The 22,866-nt window shown below is 41.2% G+C and overlaps 1 protein-coding gene across 1 annotated transcript; it reads left to right on the top strand.

Annotated features, from left to right (window-relative positions):
• Window positions 1-11,372: 11,372 nt before the first annotated feature.
• LOC124985624 (polyunsaturated fatty acid 5-lipoxygenase-like) lies at window positions 11,373-18,731 on the top strand. The gene is made up of 8 exons (XM_047554329.1): window positions 11,373-11,429; window positions 13,382-13,585; window positions 14,285-14,371; window positions 15,196-15,374; window positions 15,555-15,676; window positions 15,896-15,996; window positions 16,462-16,632; window positions 18,345-18,731. Exons 1-8 carry the CDS (start codon window positions 11,373-11,375, stop codon window positions 18,522-18,524), a joined length of 1,101 nt encoding a protein of 366 aa, XP_047410285.1. The 3' UTR covers window positions 18,525-18,731.
• Window positions 18,732-22,866: the final 4,135 nt, after the last annotated feature.

The raw sequence follows: 22,866 nt of genomic DNA, 5'->3' as shown, positions 1-22,866 counted from the left end.
GTGTCCCAGAGATTTTGATATGATATTTCTTTGCTCTCATTTCCCTCTAAGAATTTTTTAATTTCCTTCCTAATATCTTCTGTTATCCATTCATCATATAATAGCATATTGTTTAATCTCCAGGTGTTGAAGTAGTTTCTGTTTTTTATTCTTTCATTTATTTCTAACTTCAATCCATTATGATCTGATAGAATACAAGGTAGTGTCTCTATCTTCTTGTATTTGCTAACATTAGCTTTGTGGCATAAAATATGGTCTATTTTAGAGAAGGATCCATGTGCTGCTGAGAAGAAAGTGTATTCACTCTTGGTTGGATGGTATATTCTATAAATGTCTGTTAAGTCTAAATTATTGATTGTGTTATTGAGATCTATGGTTTCTTTGTGTAATTTTTGTTTGGATGATCTGTCCAGTGGTGAGAGAGGCGTGTTAAAATCACCTAGTATTATGGTGTTACGGTCTATTTGGTTTCTAAAATTGAGAAGGATTTGTTTAACATATAAGGATGAGCCACTGTTTGGGGCATAGATGTTTATGATTGTTATATCTTGCTGATTTATGCTTCCCTTAAGCAGTATTAAATGTCCTTCTTTATCCCTTCTGACTAACATTGGCTTGAAGTCCACATTATCTGAAATGAGGATGGATACCCCAGCTTTTTTGCTAAGTCCATGTTCATGGTATGTTTTTCCCCATCCATTCACCTTAAGTCTATGGATATCTCTTTCTATGAGGTGAGTCTCTTGCAGGCAACACATTGTTGCTCTTTCTTTTTAATCCAATCTGCCAGTCTATGTCTTTTTTTTTTAACATTGTATAATGTTTTTTTTATTATAGTAAACAAATGGGATACATGTTGTTTCTCTATTTGTACATGGCGTAAAGGCATACCATTTCTGTAATCATAAATTTACATAGGGTAATGTTGTTTGATTCATTCTGTTATTTTTTCCCTGCCCTCCCACCCCTCCCACCCCTCCCACCCCTCTTTTCCCTCTATACAGTCCTCCTTCCTCCATTCTTGCCCCCCTCCCTAAACCTAAGTCTAACCCTAACACTAAACCCTCCCACCCCCCATTATGTGTCATCATCCACTTATTAGTGATATCATTCTTCCTTTGGTTTTTTGAGATTGGCTTATCTCACTTAGCATGATATTCTCCAGTTTCATCCATTTGCCTGCAAATGCCATAATTTTATCATTCTTTATGGCTGAGTAATATTCCATTGTATATATATACCACATTTTCTTTATCCATTCATCAACTGAAGGGCATCTAGGTTGGTTCCACAATCTGGCTATTGTGAACTAAGCAGCTATGAACATTGATGTGGCTGTATCTCTGTCATATGCTGATTTTAAGTCCTTTGGGTATAGGCCAAGGAGTGGGATAGCTGGGTCAAATGGTGGTTCCATTCCAAGTTTTCTAAGGAGTCTCCATACTGCTTTCCAGAGTGGCTGCACTAATTTGCAGCCCCACCAGCAATGTATGAGTGTACCTTTCTCCCCACATCCTCGTCAACACCTGTTGTTGCTTGTATTCTTGATAACCGCCATTCTAATTGGGGTGAGATGGAATCTTAGGGTGGTTTTGTGTGGGTCTGTTGTAATTTTATGTTTTCGGAGTCGTATAAACCTCTTGAACTTGATTTCCATTTCATTCTTCAGATTTGGGAAATTTTCTGCTATTATTTGATTGAATAGATAGTTCATTCCTTTGGTTTGTTTCTCTAAGCCTTCCTCAATCCCAATAATTCTCAAATTTGGCCTCTTCATGATACCCTTAGTTCTTGGAGATTCTGTTCATGATTTCTTACCATCTTCTCCATTTGTTCAAATTTGTTTTCAAGGATAAATATTTTGTCTTCAATATCTGAGGTTCTGTCTTCCAGGTGTTCTATCCTATTGGTTATGCTTTCTAAGGAGTTCTTAATTTGGTTTATTGTTTCCTTCATCAAGGATTTCTGTTTGTTTTTTTTCAATATCTCTAACTTTTTATTGAAATGAGCTTTTGCTTCCTTTATTTGCTCTTTTAACTGTCGATTGGTGCAATCATTCAATGCCTGCATTTGCTCTTTCATCTCATCATTCAATGCCTGCTTTTGCTCTTTCATCTCATCGTTTGCTTCCCTGATCATTTTAATTATGTACATTCTGAACTCCCTTTCTGTCATTTCTTCTGCAATGCTGTCTTTGCATTTTATTGATGTAACATCTAGATTTATTTGGGGCATTTTCTTCCCTTGTTTTCTCATATTGTTCAGGAATCAGTGGGTCATTAAGATATTGCAGATTTCCTCTATTGACTTATAATGTCCCTGAAGATTGCTAGTATATCCCCTCTTATCCTTCTGTAGCCTGAAGTCTTGGAGGAAGTTCATAATGCGGTGCTTCACAAGGAAGCTGCCTCTCTAGGGTTGGTGACCCTCAGGTGGGGTATATTCTGTGTTAGTGGGCAGAGGTGCCTCCACTTGTTGACCAATGGTCATCCACAGGGGAACTAGGCTGTGGGCTGAGGCAAGGCCTGTTTGTGCCTGTGTCTCTGGTTTTACCGTCCTTGTGGGAAAACCTCACCCGGCAGGGAAGATTCACCCAGTGGGGAGATCTCGCTGGTCAGTTCCCCTCCTAGAGGTTCCCCTCAATCTACAACCACTGCCTGGGCTGGGCTGTCTTCCTCTGCAACATTCCCAGGGGCCCGGACCTGCCTCCTGGGCCTGGGAGCCTCACCCTTCACAGACGAGTCTCGTTAGGCTGCTTCTCCTCAGAGAATCTGCCCGCAGTCCTGAAAACTTCGCTCTGCCCCTAGGCGTGTCTCTGTGTGGCTCTTCCACCAAGAAGCTGGTCCTGGGACCCTGCTCTGCACCTAATTGCTTGGCTATGTGGTCCCTCCTCTGAGCCGCCACCTGGAGCCCTGTACAATAGCTCCGAGACCCAGAGCCCCACCACACACCTCCTCTGGACAGCTGCCCGGTTTCTGATGCAGTCACTAGGAGTCCAAGCAACTCACTTTGCGTCTCCTCCTCCTGCAAACCGCCCGTAGCCCTAGGCAGTCACTCCGAGTCCAAGTGACCCACCCTGTTCCTCCTCCTCCTCGGAGGGATACCCCCGGGGTGTTCAGGAGCGGTAGCTCGGAGACCAAGCGACCCACCGCGCTCCTCCTCCAGGCACGCCACCGGTGTTCAGGAGTGGTTGCTTTGAGTCCAAACAACTCACCACTCGCCTCCTCCTCTGGCAACTGCCTGTGGCTCTGATGCAGTCACTCCTAGACCAAGCGACCCGCTGCACTCCTCCTCTTCCTCCAGGCAACCCCCCGGTGTTCAGAAGCGGTTGCTCTGAGTCCAAACAGCTCACCACGCAGCTCCTCCTCAGGCAGCCGCCGGGAGCCCCAGTGGTTGCTCCAAGTTCAAGCGCTGTGCTGAGCCACCTCCTCTACAATGATCCCAGGTGTCCGTGTTTACCGCTCCAGCAGGGGGAGGGGCGTCTCCACGAGGAACTCTACTTCAAAAAGTTCCCTGTGTTCCGGGGCTATCGCCCCATCCGGGACGCCTCCCCAACAGGAGAGACTCACCCGGCAGCTTTGAGTTGGTCCCAAGTCTCTCACTATCTCCTCTTTTGAATCCTGCATCCTGGAGCAACATGAAATGCAGCCGCCCTCTAGTCCACCATCTTGAAAACCCCCCATGTTTGCCACTTCGGTTCAACCTTGCACTAGAAGGTTGGCCTATCCAGGTCAATTAGGGAAGAAAAATAAGAAATAAAGACACCTATTCTGGAGTACAATAAGCAAAATGATCACAATTCATAGATGACACAATTGTGTATATACAAAACCCTAAGAAAATCACCAAAAAAAAAAAAAAGAAAAAGAAAAAAACATTAGGACTAATTAACACTGCAGAGTTAGAAACTATAAGATAAATATACAAAAATCAATTATTTTTCTATATTCTAGCAACCAACAAAATGGAAATAAAAATAAAGATTTCCATTTATAATAACCTCAAAAGGAGAAACTATGTATGAATAAATTTAACAAAAGTAGTCCAAGAGTTATATGATGAAACTCTAAAACAATGCTGAAAGTAATTGAAGAAGACCATAATAAGTTGAACTATATCTCATGTTCATCAGAGAACTTAATTTAGTTAAAATGGCACTATTACCCCAAATGATATATAGATTTAGTGCAATTTCTACCAAAATGCCAGATACAATTCATATGGAAATGCAAAAGATCAAAATACCCTAACAATTAAACAGAAAAAAGAAAACAAAGTTGTAGGACTAATACTTGCCAATATCAAAATTACTATATAGTCATGGTATTCAAGAAAATGTGATATTGGCCTGGTGTGGTGGCACATGCTTTTACTCCTAGCTGCTTGGAGACTGAGCCAGGAGCATTAAAGTTCCAGGCCTGCCTGAGCAACTTAGGAATACTCTCAAAATTTAAAAATATAAATAAAGGACTGGGGATGTAGTTCAATAGTAGAATGCCCCTGAGTTCAATCATCATTACTGGGAAAGAAAAGAAAAAAGAAGAAGAAAAGAAACAGAAGAACAGAAAAAGAAAAAAAAAAGAAAAGAAGAAGTGTGATATAGACATAGAATAGATATATTGATCAATGGAATAGAATTGAAAGTTTAAGGTAATAGAATTTAAAGTTCCAAAATAATCCCTTACAGTTATGGTCAATTGATTTTTTACAAAAGCAGCCAGACAATTCAATAGAAATTGAACAACAAGTGGTGCTGGGAAAACTGAACAGCCAATATGTAAAAAAAACCAAAAAACTAAAATAAAATAAAAAGAAAGATGTTGGATGCTTACCTAACACCACATACACATATATACATAAATCAGTAAGTCACTCAAAATGCAACAGTTACTAACTTTAAGAACCCAAACTGTAAAACTCTTTGAAGAAACCCTTTGTGAATTTTAATTTGACAAAGTATTCTTAGAAATAACATCCAAAGCAGAAGCAATGAAGGAAAACTAGATAAATTGATAGTTACATTTTTAAACATTTATTTTTCAAAAGACACTTAAGAAAGTAGAAAAGTCACAGGATGAGATAGAATATTTGCAAATCAAAAAAAAGAATATTTGCAAATCATGTATCTGATAAGAGACTTAAACTAAGACAAGTGGCTCAGTTAAAAAGTAGGTAAGTATCTGAATACATATTTCTTCAAGGAAAATATACAAATGGATGATGAGCACATGAAAAAGATGCTTGACAGGTTAGTTATCTGGGAAATGCAAATCAGCATCACATTGAGAAAAATACAAGGATGGGAAAAATCAAAAAGTCAGATCCTAAGGGTTGATAAGGTGTGGAAAAATCAGAACCCTCACACATTGCTTGTGGGAATGTAAATGGCACAGCTGCCTTAGAAAATGATCTGATAGTTTCTCAAACTGTTTAACAGAGAGTCACCATATGACCCAGCAATTCCACTGCCAGGCATGTACTCAGTGAGTCTCACCATCGTGTATATCCACAAGAATGGGGCCCTAATAAGATATATTATTCTATGCTTATATAATTATATGAAAATGGATTCTACAGTCATGTATAACTAAAAAGAACCAATAAAAATAAAAATGAAACTAGGGGGAAAAATGAAAACTTATGTCCATACAAAAACTTGTATATGCATGCTTATTACAGTATTATCTATAATAGCCAAAAGGTGTGCACAATCCAAATGCCCATTCACTGACATCTATATCATATAATCATAAAGAAGAATAAAGTATCAACAGATGATACCACATGGTTTACATTACAACATAATATAAACCTTGAAAACATTTTGCTAATTGGAAGAAACTAGTCACAAAATTGTCATCTGTTATATTATTCCTTTTATATGCAATATCCAGAACAAGGAAATCTTTAAAGACAGAAAGGAGACCAGTGATTGTTGTGTCAGTTAGCTTTCCATCACTGTGACTAAGTACCTGAGATAATCAACCTAAGAAAGGTTTGCTTTGACTCACTGTTTTGGAAGTTTCAGTCCATAGTCAGGAGACCCCACTGTTTCTGGTTCTGCAGCGAAGTAGCACATCATGGAACAGAGGGATTGGTGGAGCAAAGGTTCTCACCTCAGAGCAACTGGGAAGCAAAAACGGGCCAGGGTCCCAATATGCTCTTCAAAGGCACACACCGGATGACCAGACTTCCACTAGAAGTTCTTAAAACTTCTACTAACTCCCAAGAGTGCAACAGGCTGGGGACCAAGACTTTAACCCATGGATCTTTGGGGAACACTTACCTGAAATATAGCAGTGGCCTAGGCAGGGGATCTGGGTGGTTATAAAAGAGATCGCTAAAATAGACAGGGCTCTCTTCTAGGATGATGAAAATGTTCTAAAATTGACTCTTGTGATGGTTGCACATGTCTGTAAATATTCTAAAAAGTGAGTTATGCACTTGAATTTTATGGTATTGAAATTAGGTTTGAATAAAGCTGGAAAAATTTAAAAATTAACTCAAAATGGATGATAGACCTAAATGAAAAAGTTAAAACTATAAAATTTTTAGAAAGCATAGGAGTAAGTCTTTTTACTCTTGGGTTCAGCAAAACCTCTTAGATATGACAACAAGAGCACAGGCAGAAAAAAATAATAATAATCCAGTTGGACTTTGTCAAAATTTAAAACTTCTGTTCCAAAGAAACATCAAGAAAGTGAAAAGACCACTCACAGAATGGAAAAATATCTACCAATCACATATTTAACAAAAGGACTTGAATTCAGAATATATCAAGAACTCTGACAACTCAACTTTTAAAAAAATACAAATAATTCATTTTAAAAATTAGCAAATAATTTAAGTAGACACTTCTCCACATGAAATCTGTGAATTTCATGAAATTTGTGAATTCACATGAAAAAGATGCTCAACATTCTTAGTCATCAGGAAAATGCAAATCGGACCTACAAGATAACAAGTCATGCCCTCTAGGATGGCTAACATCAAAAAGAAAAAATCAACAAGTGCAGACAAAGATGTGGGGGAACTAGACCTGAGTCACCACTGGTAGAATGTAGAGCAATGCAGCCACTTTAGGAAAGAGTTCATCAGTATCTTAAGTGTGATTTACTTAAAAAGTAGCCTGGCTGGTTCCTGTTTCAACAAATACTTGCAATCTCCAAGTTCCATCTCTCCTCCCTCTCTCTCTCTCAACTTTTCTGATTTGTAAAAGCATCTCTCATCTCCTAGGGTCCTCCTCCTTCATCCTTTGCTTGGGGACCCATTCCACTGAGAATGTGATTGTCTGAGCCTCAAAACCTTTAGCTTCACCCCCTTTATGTCAGAAACATTTCCACAAAACAGAATAAAGAAATGAGAAACAGAGCCATACATCCATGGGCACTTGGTATGTTAAAGAGGGCATTGTTGATAAACATTGCTGGGGTACTGGATATCTATCTGGAAGAAGGAGAGTGGCCAATGTGGAGGAAAGAGAAAGGAGAAAAATCAGATGAAGAACTCGGTTTGTACTTCTTGTCATTCAGAAAATTCAGCTAGGGGATTGGTTAGACTTAAAGATTAAAGGCAAAACTATAAGTCTTTTAGACTGTAGGAGATTCTTCTTCATAGTCTCCAGGTTAAAAAAAAATTCAAACAAGGTTCAAAAGCATATTAACTGTAAAGGAAAGGATTGGTAAGTTCCCCTATCTCAAAATGAAGAACTTCTCTTTATTCAAAGACACCATGCCATGCATAGTGGTACAGAACTATAGTCCCAGCTATTGGCGAGGCTGAAGTGGGAGAATCCCTTGAGCCCAGAGTTCAAAACCAGCCAGGGCAACATAGTGAGACCTTCTCTTAAACAACCAAACAAACAAAAAACACAAAACAGGAAAGAGTGAAAGTTAAGACTGGTCATGGAGTGATTGACAAGGGCTATTATTCCTAGTACTTCTAGTATATAAAGCATTCCTATAAATAAAAGTGAGACTCTTGATCTAGTGAAAAATGTTCAAGCAGTTAGAGCATCATTGCACAAAATATTAAAAGCAAATATGAAAAAATGTGCTTTGCTTTAGTGCTGATCACAGGAATCAGAAGTGAGAGCACAATGAACCCAGGTGTGTAAAACAACAACAATTTGACAATTCCCAAGTATTAAACAGAAGCAAAGCAGTGGGAACACTCACATACTGCTGGCAGTATACGACCTTTGGGGAATGAGGTTTTGTACAAACTATGACCTAGACATTCTGTTCCTAGATTCAAATGCATGTGCATGTGTACCTGTATGTTAACAGCACCATTACTCATGATAGCCAACAAATGGAAACAAGTCAATGTCCATCAACAGTAGATCAGATAAATAAAATGTCATAATTTTAGAAAACAATGTGGATGAACCTCACAAATACAATGTTTTGAAGGGAAGAAGTCAGAGACAACGAGATTGACCAATCCATAAAGTTTGAATTATATCGTTTAAGTTAATGTATAGTAGTGTAAAGAACAAAGGAGTAACAAAGAATTAACTATCATAAAAGTAAGGATGTGTTGGCACTTGTCTGTAGTACCAGCTACTTGGGAAGCCAAAGTGGGAAGATCATTTGAGCCCAGGAGTTCAAGGTCAGCCTTTTCTCAAAAACAGACGTATAAAAAAGTAAACATAATAGTTACAAAGACTAGGGGTTGAAGTTGATGAGTGTTCTCATTGATGATCTTGGGAGGTAAATCAGACAGATAATATGTGCATTTTTCTGTATGTGTACATATGTCCACATACACATGCATACATGCATTTATATATTCTATTTCACAAAAAAAAATTAAAAATAAAACTGAATATGCCTGTAGTGTCAGGTGTGACACTGTGATCTGATTTTTTTTGAGGGGATTGAACTCAGGGGCACTCAACCTCTGAGCCACATTCCCAGCACTATTTTGTACTTTATTTGGATTTAGAGTCTCACTGAGTTGCTTAGCTCCTTGCCATTGCTGAGGCTGGCTTTGAACTCATGATCCTCCTGTCTCAGCCTCCTGAGCCACTGGGATTACAGGCATGTGCCACCGGGACCAGCTTGTGTTTTGAGACATTTGTAGTTGGTAAATGCAGAGGGTCTTGTCTGACAGTGCTGCTCCCATCAGTTTTATTTATTTATTTTTTTTTTCAGTTTTCTGTTTCTTTTTTGGTCTCCCTCCCAACTTCAAATACCTGCACAAAGTCCTTACAGTCAATTCTCTGAGCACTTCTAGCTTGTGAAACTGGGTTAAGACAAAATGTCCATCAGATTAATTTAATTTGCTATCAGCCTTAGTACCTGAATCTTAGTTAGTGGCAACCTGATTAAATTAGCTGTCCCCTTATCTACCAGGATTCTCTGAAAACTGTTTAACCTCATCACAATCTAGGACTTGTAGAGAGGACTAGAGGATTTGTTTTGGTGAAATATTTTTTGATTTTCTTTGGGGGGGGGTGAGATATTTTGCCCCTAACTTAGGCCTAGTTGTCATTTTTTTCTTTCTTCTACTTATCTGGCCTTTTCAGACTCCCTCCTCTTCTTCCGATCAGGAAACACTGAACTGTGAGGGATCTGCACAGTCCTGGAGTTCCTCTTTCACCTGAATTCTCAGGTTTCCAGATTAGAGTGTGAAAGTAAAACAACTAAGAATAGTCCCCAATAAGTCAGAAAGTCACCTATCCTGCTGACCGGCCTCCCTGGCTCAACAATGCAGGGAGAGAGAGCAGCTGAGCCAAGTGGTAACTCTGCAGCCCAAGACTGTGAGTGTGGCACCCGAGAGGAGGCATAGCTGTAGAGTTTGTATGTTCTGTCATCCACATCATTTAACCTAATCTATATGTTGCCTCACATTTTCACTCACCTTTATGTTTTGAAGAGCATCCAGCTGATACATATAGATGCCATTCCTTAATTTTAATTTTGGTATAGCAAAGCCTTATTTTTGTTTTTTGTTTGTTTTGCATTGACAGTGCTCGACAGTGAACCCAGGCTCTCTAAGGCTAGGCAAGGACTCTCTTACTGAGCTGCATCCCCAGCCTCAGCATCATTCTATGAATAATCCTCTATGCTCACCTACTCTGCAGTTGATGGCAATGTGGACTGTCTTTAACTTTCCTGCTGTTTCTTTCAGACATTTCTGTGTTCTCAGGGAAGAGTTACTTTAGGGAATTTTCCCAGAAGTAAACATTCAGGGTCACAAACCACATATATTTAAGTGTTCTAGATATTGAAGGTTGATTTCCCCAAAAGGATCTGCCAAATCACACCCTTAGAAGATGTTCCTGATAGTTACTGTTTCCCTACATCATCAGCAGGCTTCCCATCTTGAGACTTTTTCACTCTTGTTCATCTACTGCAGGTGAAATACTATCTCATTGTTTTCCTCTTTGTAAATTGCCATGGATTTCTTGCTTCATGTGGGTGTATCATAAATGCAATCAACCATTCCCTTAATAATGGTCATTCAGCTGGTTTCCCTTTTGTATGTGTGTTCGTTTTGGACATTGCAAACAGTGCTGCAAAGAGGAAACCTGTACAAACATTTTTATGGACTGGAGTACATCCATTTCCAAAACTTCCATTGCTGGGTCAAGTCAGCACTTTTTATTTCAAGAACTACTGACAAAAATTCTTTACAAAATATAATGTTTTCAGTCCCACCTATTGCATATGAAAAAAGATACTTTTACTCATAGCTTTGCCAATAACTGATGACATCCATCTTTTCAATACTTGACAATCAAAAAATCCCTAAGTGAGACCAGAAGGTGGTGGTTAGACTTCAGATCTGGATCATGGAATGTTCTCTTTCTTAAACTCTTTAATAACCAAATTTTTATTTTTTAACAATGAGCAGATACTATTTTCTAATCAGAAACAGCTACTTCCTTACCCACCCCTCCACCAAAAAAAAAATAATAATAATAATAATTAAAATACCACAAGCCAATTTTCCAGGGGACATTCTAGATTCCCATGGTGGACTGAGAACCTGGACAGGGGTGGAAGGCTGTGAAGGATATGTGGGAGGGTAAGGTGTGTAGTGGGCCTAAAAGCTCATTGAGGAAATGCGAGTGCAGTGCAGATTGGCAGAGAGAGGAGAAAGGGGAGAAAGCCATGTAGTAGATCTGAAATGGACAGAGAGCAGAGCTGTCTCAGATCAGCACTTTGCCACCTGTGTGACTTGGGAGAACTACTGATTCCACTCAGTTTCTTCCTATGTAAAATGGGAATGAAAAGGAATACCTGCTTTGCAGAGTCATCATGAGGATTAAGTGAGATAGTATAGGTAAAACCCCTACCATACAGCAGAGGGTCTCCAGGTCCCAAAGCCTATCAGGGAACATGTCAGGAATGTATTAGAGCATGTCAGGACTTTATCAGAGGGTACCTGGGAGGCAGAGAGCACAGCAGCAGGTGCCTGTGAGTAAGGCAGCCAATGCAAATGAGTAAAACATGAGAGAGGGACTTTGAGCCCTAGGACTACTTTAAAAGGGGAAGATTTTGTTCTGTACACAGTTCTCCCAACTCCTAATTTTTCAAGAAAACCTGATCATTCAAATTTTAGCTGAAATTATCTAATAAAGATGGACAGTGAATCCCATTAATAAAAAAAAACAAACAATGAATATGGTGCAGGTCAAACTCTGCTCTCCTCTCCTCCCACCCATCTCTCTCCACCAGAAGCAACTGAAGTGGACTGCTAGAGCAGCTCTGTCCCTTAGCCTGTGCAGGAACCACTGGTCTCTCATGGCTCTGGAGCACTTGAAACTCAACTAGTCCAAACCAAGAAATGCTGTAGGTGCAAAGTACACGCTAGATTTCAAAGACTTAGAATAGGGGGTGATATATCCAATTTAATAGTTGCAGATTGGTTTCATGTTGAAGTGAATATTTCAAATATAGTTGGTAAAATAAAATTACTATGAACCTAAATTTCACCTGTTTCCTTTTTTTTCCCACCTATTTCCTTTTATATTTTAAAATGTGACTTCGTGAAAATTTGAAGCACCTCATGTAGCTTGCATTATACTTCAAAAGGATAGTCCTGTTTTAGAGGAAGAAACGAACAAAGAAGTCATGTTCCAAAATATCTGAGTCCTTTCTCAGCTGGGTCAGTTCCCTGTCTTTGCTGGAACCACACTGAACTCCCCAACTGCCCCAAACCCAGCCAACTCTCTTCCCAGCCTGCTCTCAGCCTCAGCATCTGTTGCTGGCACATTGTTTCTCCAGGTCACCTTAAATGCCAGCCCCTCCAAGACTTCCTGTCCTAAGAGATGGGGTAGCCCTAGCCTCGGCCATCCAGGCTCCCCAGAGATCTGTTGGGTACTGAAGTGGGGCTGGTAATTCATGAGTGATGAGTGGGGTTCAGATGTGGCTCAGTGTTATAGTGCTTGCCTAGCATGCATTAGACTCTGGGTTTGAGCCCCAGCATTTCTTTCTCTCTCTCTCTCTCTCTCTCTCTCTCTCTCTCTCTCTCTCTCTCTGTGTGCACACACACACACACACACACACACGCGCGCACACACACACACACACACACACACAAGTGATGATGATGATTGAGGATGACTGCTGCCACAGGCAAAGTTATGGATCAATGGTGGGCCAGGAAGAGAGGGTGAAAAGGCCAAAATGCGGTGTACAGAGGCTTTGGAGGCCAGATCAAGAAGGAGTTTGGGGACTTTATTTTGTGGCATTAAGAGATAACTGAATATTTTTCAAGAGGAGGTTAATATAACATGACTTGTACTTTAGAGAATAATTGCCTTGGCCCCAGTGTGGAGTTCAAACTGGAAAGGAGAAGGTAAGCTGGTCCTGTGCTGCAGGCCACATCCAGCTACAGGTCTAGAGCCCAGGGCAGGGCTCAAACTACTCATCTAGGAGACTGGGCAGCATGAGGGCCCCAGAGCCCCAGACCCAGGAGGAGCTAATTGAGGGCAAGAAGGGATGACATGAGCACCTGGGCAAATCCTGGGGAGCCCTAGACTTCAAAGGAAGGGTAGTTTAACCTCTCCTTCCCATAGAAAAGAGTGTGGAAGGTCAAAGAACAGCAATGGGAGACCAGGCAGGAAGCCAGGAGGGAAGAGGAAAAGAGCAGGATCATATCCATCTGCACCTCCCTATTTCTTGTGATGTCTCCATGTGGCCTTATCATAACTCATGAGGAATTACTGGGGCTCAGAAAGACTTGGTTACTCATCTAGGGTTGTCCAGATTATAAGTGTGATAGATAGGACATAAAACGTGAACCCTGGGCCCCTGGAAGTCCTCCATGCTCTTCTTATGATTTGAAAGTCACTATTGAAGACATTTAGATTATTCTGTAGTCTAGAGCAAAATATACAATATATTTTCTTTCTTCAATCTATCAGCTCAACCAAATCCCAGGAGAGGAGAACCCTATTTTTCTCCCTTTGGATGCCAAATATGACTGGCTTTTGGTCAAAATCTGGGTGCGTTCCAGTGACTTCCACGTACACCAGACCATCACCCACCTTCTGTGCACACACCTGGTATCTGAGGTTTTTGGTATCGCCATGTATCACCAGCTACCTGCTGTGCACCCCATTTTCAAGGTACAGCCAGTTACCACCCCACCTGCAGAATGAGAACACTGGGTATGGTAGCTGTCTTCCCCTCAGGGGGTCTGTGGCTGGGAGTGAGTAGCAGAGAGGGACCTCAGGAGAAATGCTCAGAGAGACAGTAATGCCCTACAAGGAAGAAAGCTGCTGGAAGCTTGATGGATCCTTCAGATGTAAAGTTAGGGCAGGGACCAGGGCCTAGACCTGACATGGAGCCTGGCTGGCTGGGAAGTAGAGGTTGAAAGGCAAATGAGCTCACTGTCACTTTCTTTCCATCTTCCTGCATCCTCTCAGCAATGATTGCTAGAGTAACTGAAGGCTTAAAAAAAAAAAAAAAAAAAAAAAAAGAAACACCTCCATAGCTCAGTTTCTCATCTATAAAGAAAGTGAAAGTAATACTCTGCCTCTTAGGATGATGGTCAGGATTAAAATAATTAATACATTCAGAGATTTTAAGCAATGCCTAGCACATAGTTAAGCATTAGACAAGTGTTGACTGTCATGCTTTTTATCATTATTGCCATTGCCATCAAAGCTGTGTCCCCCAGGCCTCCAGCAATTACTTAGCAAGAAGACGGGCACCCAGACCTTTGCTTACTGTGTTCAGCATCATCCCTTGCACTATGGGCTGCGGTGGGGATGCTCAGTGTCCCAAGGGGCCCTCTCTGAGGTCTTTTCTCTTTCCCTTCCAAGCTGTTGGTGGCACATGTGAGGTTCACCATCGCCATCAACACCAAGGCCCGTGAACAGCTCATCTGCAAGTTTGGCCTCTTTGACGAGGTAGGTGCCCTCCAACACACAGTACCTGGAAGATTCCTGCTTAGTGGCCTCTACAACCCATCTGAAGTTCAGATTCCCTTTCAGAGACCAGGCCACTGGGTGGAGGTTTGGAAAAAGCAGAAGGCTGGATGCTGTACTTGCAGCTAATTCCCAGTTTCTATGACTAACCTCCAGCCCTTTCCACCCGTCAAGGCACCCTCTCCTCTTCTCAGGGTGTTACCATGTCTTCCTCCTTGTGATGTCTGTTTGTCACCTCCTACCACGCTTCTCCTCTTCAAGCCCAGAGTCACACTCTTCATAGACCACTGACCCTATACACACTAGAGTTCTGTGTCACTTTTCCACATTACACAGCCCTACCATTTCTGCCTGGGACCTGCCTAACATTCTGAGCACAGCCTCCTACCCTCTCTCCTTGTAGGCCCTTAATGTCCCCGACCCACAACACAGTCTTCTCCCAGCAGGGCATCAGGAAAGCAGGTCCCCCACTGGTGGGTGTCCACTCTTCCCCTGCCAGCTGCCTAGTTGCCTTCCTGCAGGTGGGAGCCTGGCCCTCCCTCCTGCAGTGCTGTAATACATGGTGATTCAGCCCCTTTCATTGGAGGGGAGAGACTTCTCTCTATCACCTCTTCATGGGGATTGGAAGGCTAGGCCTTCTACAAATCAAACATCACTCCTCCCCACCTCACATGCAAAAGGTTTGCCCATCTTGCTCTGCCACCCCACTGCCCTCCCACTTTCTCAAGGATGCAGGGATGAACTCCTGGGCTGGACAGCTGGGCAGGAAAGCCATCCTCGATCAGGGGCTCTCTCCTCCTACCCAGGCCAATGCCACTGGAGGTGGTGGGCATGTGCAGATGGTGCAGAGGGCCATGAAAGACCTGACCTATGCTTCCCTGTGCTTCCCCACGGCCATCAAGGCCCGGGGCATGGAGAGCACTGAGGACATCCCCTACTACTTCTACCGAGATGATGGGCTGCTGGTGTGGGAGGCCATTCAGATGTGAGTAGTGGCTGGGGTCTGGGGGAAGGAAGTCCCAGGAGGAGTCATCGGGTCCTGACCTGGCTCCGTGGTTAGTTGCTGTTGGAGGGAAGGGCTGTGGGAATTCTGAGTCCTGATGTTAAGGAGTGATATTAAGGTCAACGTGGGGCACTCATTCCTGCCGGCTCCCTTCTGAGCCAGGTTCACATCTGAAGTGGTGGGCATCTACTATGAGAGTGACCAGGTTGTAGAAGAGGACCAGGAGCTTCAGGACTTTGTCAAGGACGTTTACGTATATGGCATGCGGGGCAAGAAGGCCTCAGGTAGGTCACAGCCGCTCTTTCTAACCCTCTGGACTGCTCTGGGAGACGTGATCCGATCCCTCCCAGTGGTGTGCTTGGAGCGGTTCTCGGCTCCTGGAGTGTCTTTAGCAGCAGGAATCTCTCCAGCACTTGGGGGGACGCTGAGACGCCACGGGAGGGTGGGGTCCCAGGGGTCCCTCCTCTGGGGGGAAGGGCTCAGCAGCCATGACTCCGCCTCAGGCTTCCCCAAGTCACTCAAGAGCCGGGAGAAGTTGTCCGAGTACCTGACTGTGGTGATCTTTACGGCCTCGGTCCAGCACGCAGCGGTGAACTTTGGCCAGGTAGGCTGCACCAGGGCAACCCCCTCTCTGGGCGGGAACTCATTCAGATCCCCTCCATCCACTGCTAGCTGGTGAAGTCAGGTCAGCTTTTTCCTCCTCCTTCCACTTCAGGCATTGTCCTTTCTGCCCGGTTACCGCCTCACCCTTGGCAGCCTCTGGGCCTGGAATCAGTGTCTACAGGCACCTGTTCCACAGGTTCAGCTAAGGGCTCCCTCCACTCGAAAGGAGGGGAGCCCTGCCGGGATGCTACAGGAAGATTAGGGTGAGGGTCTCCCTCTAGGAAGGAGGGAATGGAACCTCAGAGATGAGGGACGGTACCTCAGGAGGGATGGGGACACCCAAGAGGAGGGGTAAAGGTGACCAGGCAGGTGCTTTCCGGGTCAGGCAGGTGCAGATGTGGTGGGTTGCAGGTGGTCCGGCATCTGGACTTCCGGGTCACCACTCCTGTGGGTGCTGTTTCCGCAGTACGACTGGTGTTCCTGGATCCCCAATGCTCCCCCAACCATGTGTGCTCCACTGCCCAAGGCCAAGGGAGTGGTGAACACAGAGCAGATCGTGGATACTCTGCCCGACCGTGGCCGCTCATGCTGGCATCTGGGTGCAGTGTGGGCTCTGAGCCAGTTTCAGGACAATGAGGTAAGACTAAACAGGATGAGGGACTGTGCAGGTCTCCCAATATTTAACCCATTTCTCAAGTTCAAGGTTTTGTTTGTGACAAAGGGATCAGGGTGGACACCTACAGCAAGGAATCCTGACTTCCAAAGCTGGAGGGTCCAAAATTAGCTGCAGGTGCTACCTGGTCTTCAAGGCAGCACCTAGAGAGATCTCAGAGTGGGTGGGGCAAGAGAGGACACAGGCTTTGCTCCATTTAAGGTGATTGACCAGAGCAGGGGTGAGTGATAACCACTCCCTACCTCCCACTGCTTTCAGCTACTGTCAAGATCTTCCATGTGGTTTCTTCCCTGGCCTCCCAGGGGGAACAACAAAGTTTCCTGGTTTCTTCCAAACACCTAAACCTGGTAATCTAACACCCAGTCTAGTGTATCTTGACTGACACAGCCCTTGGCAGTACTTGCAGTGCTGCACAGAAGGAATTGGATATCTGAGTGGCCTTTGCTAATGTCTTGTTTCCTCACTAGATATCATTGTACATGTGTCTTTGATGTGTTCAGCATGGCCAGAGGAAACATTTCTAGTAGAGCAATTTCTTGGTCAAAGAATGTCAAGACTGAATTGCTCTCTGCAAACTAAATTCAAAAACCCACCATCCCCTTTCTAGTCTGAAATTTTGATTTTAATAATCCAGTTTTTTAAAAAAGATGTCTAATGTATATTTTCAGACATTTGTGTGAACAAGCAGGTGACCCACAAGTGGGAAGTAGCCACCACTTCCACACCCTGCACCACAAGGCATGGCCATGGCTCTCCTGGGCAGGAGGCTACCAGTACCCGTACTTGCCTACATAGGGAGTGCTGTGTAGGGCAGAGCACCAGGGTCACACTCCCACAACCAAGATACTAGCAGCCTCTTCACTCACCTGCACCATTACACAGGCTTCTAATTACCCAGCAGTGAGGCAAAACTTTTCCCATTTATTGATAAAGTCCCAGCTCTGGAGCATTCCTTAGGGAAAGCAGGTTGAAAAGGCATTAATTTTTAAAGTTTCATTTTGTGTTTGATTGACACATTATAATTATACATATTTATGGGATGCAAAGTGATATTTTAGTACATGTATACACTGGGTAAAGGTCAAATTGTGGCATTTAGAAAACCCATCACCTCAAATATTTATCTTTCATTTCCTTGTGGTGAGAACATTCAGAAACTTCCAGTTATTATGAAATATAAACTACAATATTGTGAACTTTAGTTACCTTACTATGCTATAAAACACTACAACTCTTTCTTCCTATCTAACTGTAGCTTTGTATCCCCTGATCTTCCTCTCTCCTTTTCTCCTACATCCCTCCCCTCCCTTCTGGTAACTACTATTCTGCTATCAACTTCTAGGAGATCAGCTGTTTAAGGCTTCACATATTAGTGAGATCATACAGCATTTGACTTACTGTGCCAAGTTTATTTCATTTAACATATTGTCCTCTAGGTTCATCCATGTTGTTGCAAGTGACAGAATTTCATTCTTCTTTATGACTGAATAGTATTCCATTGTTTACATACACTACACCTGCATAGTGGCAGGTGGCAGAAGGTAGAGGAAAAGGGAAGGTGAGCAGATGCTCCCTCCCTGTCCTCACAAGTCGTGGTCCATAGGGGTGGGACAAGACCTATCAGTTTATGTGGTCTCATCTTACATTGAGTTTTCTGTCCATGTCTGTGCCCTCAGCTGTTCCTAGGCATGTACCCAGAAGAGCACTTCATTGAGAAGCCTGTGAAGGAGGCCATGGCCCGATTTTGCAAGAACCTGGATGCCATTGTCAGTGTGATTGCTGAGCGCAACAAGAACAAAAAGCTGCCCTATTACTACTTGTCTCCAGACCGAATACCGAACAGTGTGGCCATCTGAACCCTGCCTGTGGCAGTCTCACCCGAGGAAGGCCAGCCAGACTCCAGCTTGTGTGGCAGGCTCTGGGGCTGACCTCCTGGCAGCTCACCTCTCTTCTACCAAGCCTAGCAAGTGTGTTGGGGTTTCCTGATGGGTCGGTTACAAACCAAAGTCTCCTCCAGAATGTGTCAGGTTGTACCAAAGCTTCAGAGCATTTTCCTGTTTATCCATCCATCTGTAGCAAATCCCATAGTTTGATCAAAGCATGCAAATATTTCAGAGACCCTCCTATATAGAGGACTTCAGAGCCTCCTGCCCAGGCTCAGATGAGTCCTTCCACACTAAAGCAACAGAAAATCAGGATAACAGATGCCAGTTCTTTTTGGAGATGGGGAATTTATGTGCTACTTATCCTTAGTTTAATTTCTTGCATGTAGTAGGTGCCCAAATAACTTCTTGTTGAATGAATTAAGAATTGGTTGCCATAAAAATAAAGTAGTTACCTAAAGCAGGTTTTGTTCCACATGGTATATTCCATTCACCCCAAACAGTTAACTTACCCCACCTCTGCCACTGCCCCTGCCCTATGTGTGTGCATCGTATTTGCTGATTCCATCTGAGCAAAAGCCTGCCCACCCAAGTCTGGCTAGCAGGTGCCTTTTTCCTAGACTGCTCTCACTCATTCTTCAGAACATATCCGAAATGCCATCACCTCTGGGAAGGCATACTTCTTTGCTCAGAGAGAGCTTGTCTCTTCCCAGTGCTTTGTGTGACTGTGTTGTTGCTCTCCTGTGTGTTCTCCCCCTAAGAAGGGGAGCCTCTGGAAGGTCAGGGAAACCACCTTATCTGTTCCTGTGCCCTGAGGATGACATGAAACAACAGCACTAAATTACTCCCTTGTTTTCCTGCTGGCAGGGCTGATAGATTCCAGGCATTGTGTTTGGAGCTGGGTACTAGTTTTCTTCTGCATCAGGGTTTACAGCATGACTTGCAGAAAAAGTGGGACCTGGACAACTTAATTTGGTCACTGTTTAGACTAAATTTAATTCATTATGTGTTAAATTCACAAAAAAATGAATATTCTAATAAAAAATTAATTAATTAGATAATTTTAACAGTAAAAATGCTTCCTCACACAAAAGATTTTACCTCCCGTATGTTCAGTGGGGAGCCCTTACAGTGCATTTAAGTCATTTTTCTAAATGACAATATTCAGAGAGAAGGCAAACTTTAAAATATCAAAAGTCAAAATCAATATATGTCATTTAGAAAGAGAAAGAGAAATTTTTAAAGTTTTATTGAAATATATATTATGATAGTAATATGCATCTGTATATACTATCTATATTAAAGCAGTTCAAATATATTCTAATGTCCACTAAAATCAGTAAATAAAAATGTTTAACTATATTTGCTGATTTCCTACATTGAAAGGAAATAGGATGGAAAATTATTGTTGTAGTTAAACACCAAAGCTCCCATTCTGAAAGGTTATGGTCTGTTGATTCTAAATGCCTATACTGAAAGGTAATTATATTTGGCCTAACTTACATTATTAAAGTAAGGAAAACAATATGAAACCAGGAATTTAAATGGACATGTTTACATAACTGTGGCTGGTTATTTTCTGTGCCATAAAGCCTTATTTTGCCCATCTTCTGATTTTACTTCTAAATGGAGTGCTGTTGACAAATGGTAATATTTACTAACACTACTTAGTTAGTTAGAGAGAGGGATAGCCTAACAAAAAAGAAATAAAACAGCAAAAACAATAACAAATTTTTAAAATTTTCCTATTAGTAACAAATTAAGCTTTAGTTGAATGTTTGCTGCTTTCTGTTTTATCTGATTTTATTTACTTGCATGTGTGTGTGATACTGGGGATTGAACCCAGGGTCTTGTGCATACTTAGTAAGCACTCTACTCCCAAACTCCTTTACAGACATTTTTATTTTACTTTAAAACAAAGTTTCTCTAAAGTTCCTGGGTTGTTCATTGCTCAGATAGACCTGCCATCCTCCTGCCTCAACCTCTGAAGTAGCTGGGATTACAGATGTGTTCCATTGCACCCTGCTAATATTGACCTCTCTAGGAAATACTTCTGTTTACCCCAAACTGCAACAAACCACTTGGAGAGACATAATAAAATTTATGTATGTCAAATCCAAAGTCAATAGGATACTGAATGGTGAATTTAAAGCATTTTCTCTAAAATCAAGAACAAGACAAGTATGTGCGAATTCCCCACTCCTATACAATGTAGTATTGGAAATTTTAGCCAGAGCAATTAGGCAAGAGGAAACAAAAGAGAAACAAACAGGAAATAAAAAGTGAAATTACCCTTTATGCAGGTAATATAATCCTATTTTAGAAGAACCTAAACACTCTACTGGAAAAATTCTAGATGTTATAAGCAAATTTAAGTGAGTAGCAGGATACAAAATTGACATGCAAAAATACTGTTTTTCTATAAACCAATAACAAACCCACTGAGATTGAAAACAAGATAACTTCATTCACAATACCTTCAAATAAAAAAGAGAAAGAAAAGAAGAAGAAAAAAATCAAGGAGATTAAAATCCTATTCAAGTAAATTACAGAATGCTGAAAAAAGAAATTGATGACATTAGAAGATAAAAAGACCTACTATGTTCAATATTAATACGGTGAAAATAATCATATTATGGAAAGTCATCCACACATTGCATGCAATTCTCATCAAATTCCAGTGATATACTCACAGAAGTATAAAAAATAACCCTAAAATTCTTTTTTTTCTATTTTTAAAATTTATTTTGATTCATTGTACACAAATGGGGTACAACTATTGTTTCTCTGGTAGTACATAGAGTTGTACCATTTGTGTAATCATACATGTACATAGGGTAATGATATTTGTCTCATTATTTTTCCTTCCCTCACCCCCTCCCCACCCCTAACCCTAAAATTTTAATGGAAGAAAAAAAAAAAGAATAACTAAAACAATCCTGAATAATAAGAGAAATTCTGAAGACATCAGGATACCCAATTTTGAAACATAATACAAATTCACAATATGGGAAATAACATGGTACTGACCCAAATGCAGACTCATAGACCAATAGACTAGAATATAATACCCAGAGACAATCTCACACATCTAGTCATCTGATTTTTAAAAGAGGTGGCAAAATGGACTGGGGTAGAAAGCCTACTTAGCATACCCAAGGCCCTGATCCCCATTATATATCAATTTTCTTTTCCTAAATAATCTTGGAAAAACATTTAATCCATCTATAGTTTGGGACACATTGGAAGAAATTATCATTTTAAGAAATTTGAAATAATAATGTGGTATTTTAATGTGTTTTCATAATTTATATTTGCCTGAATGACCTCTTGGGAGGAAAAATACAAAAGCAGAGGTTTTAGGAATAGCTTATAATAAGATGGGTTACAATCACAATAGCTAAAGAAAATAGATTAATAAATTCAGCTCCACCTAGGAGAAAGAGAAGAAAGAAAAGACTAAATCCTTTTGGGCAATGATTGATGAATGAAAGTCACACACAACAAGAAAGGATAACTCAATAAGTGAATGGAGACAGATTGTTGAAATAAAAGATACTGAAAATTAATTTTCAAGGAAATACTGACTCTAGGGGTAAATAATTTTTTAAAAGGTAAGGGAGGAGAAAGAAACAGAGAGGTAAGAATATAACTTTAAGCAAAAGAACAAAAGAAAAGGAATTTAGAGTAAGGTATGAAAAGAAACAACACAAAGCTTTATTCATGTTAATAACACTGATAAGATTGATTTGTGTTACAGAACAATTACTTTTTTGTAATTATTTCTATAATAAAGCATTTAGTTTATTACTATAAAATAAGTAATTCAATTCATTAAACATGGTTATAAACTATCTTCCATCTGTAACATTTTCAGCAGGGAAAAAAAAGTAAAAGAAATGTTTCATTAATTTTTCTCTGAAGGAAAGAATTGATAATCAGAATTCTGGAGGATATGCAGCTTGAAAAGATGCATTTAAAAGCATATGGGGTGGGGTTCAAAAGAAGTTTAAGATATTTTAATGTGAAGTTTTAATTTAAGGTCATACTTGGAAGATGCTAAGGATATTCTGGTACCTATATTCATGTTTATGACTTTTCTCTCATTTGTTTGCCTCTTACTTATGACATCACTTCAAGATAATGCACCTAAACCTTAGAAGAGTATATAAATTAAGTATATAAAATTAGAAATTCAGTAGCCTTCATTTTTAGCTATCTCATGCATATGATATTGTTTAGAGCACTTCATTATATAGAACTCTTTCCCCCAATTTATTCTTGTTCAAATATATTAAAAATTTTTTTACATCCA

The sequence above is a fragment of the Sciurus carolinensis genome, chromosome 5, assembly GCF_902686445.1.
Source record: "Sciurus carolinensis chromosome 5, mSciCar1.2, whole genome shotgun sequence".
NCBI lineage: Eukaryota > Metazoa > Chordata > Mammalia > Rodentia > Sciuridae > Sciurus > Sciurus carolinensis.
The sequence above is the reverse complement of the archived record's forward strand: the minus strand, read 5'-3'. Positions and strand labels throughout refer to the sequence as shown.

Bases quoted from the DNA above. Each gene is read 5' to 3' on its own strand.
- LOC124985624 (XM_047554329.1), top strand. From the start codon at position 11,373: ATGTCAGGACTTTATCAGAGGGTACCTGGGAGGCAGAGAGCACAGCAG. The intron at 11,430-13,381 runs GTGAGTAAGGCA...TCAATCTATCAG, and splicing joins GAGCACAGCAGCAGGTGCCT to CTCAACCAAATCCCAGGAGA. The intron at 14,372-15,195 runs GTAGGTGCCCTC...CCTCCTACCCAG, and splicing joins AGTTTGGCCTCTTTGACGAG to GCCAATGCCACTGGAGGTGG.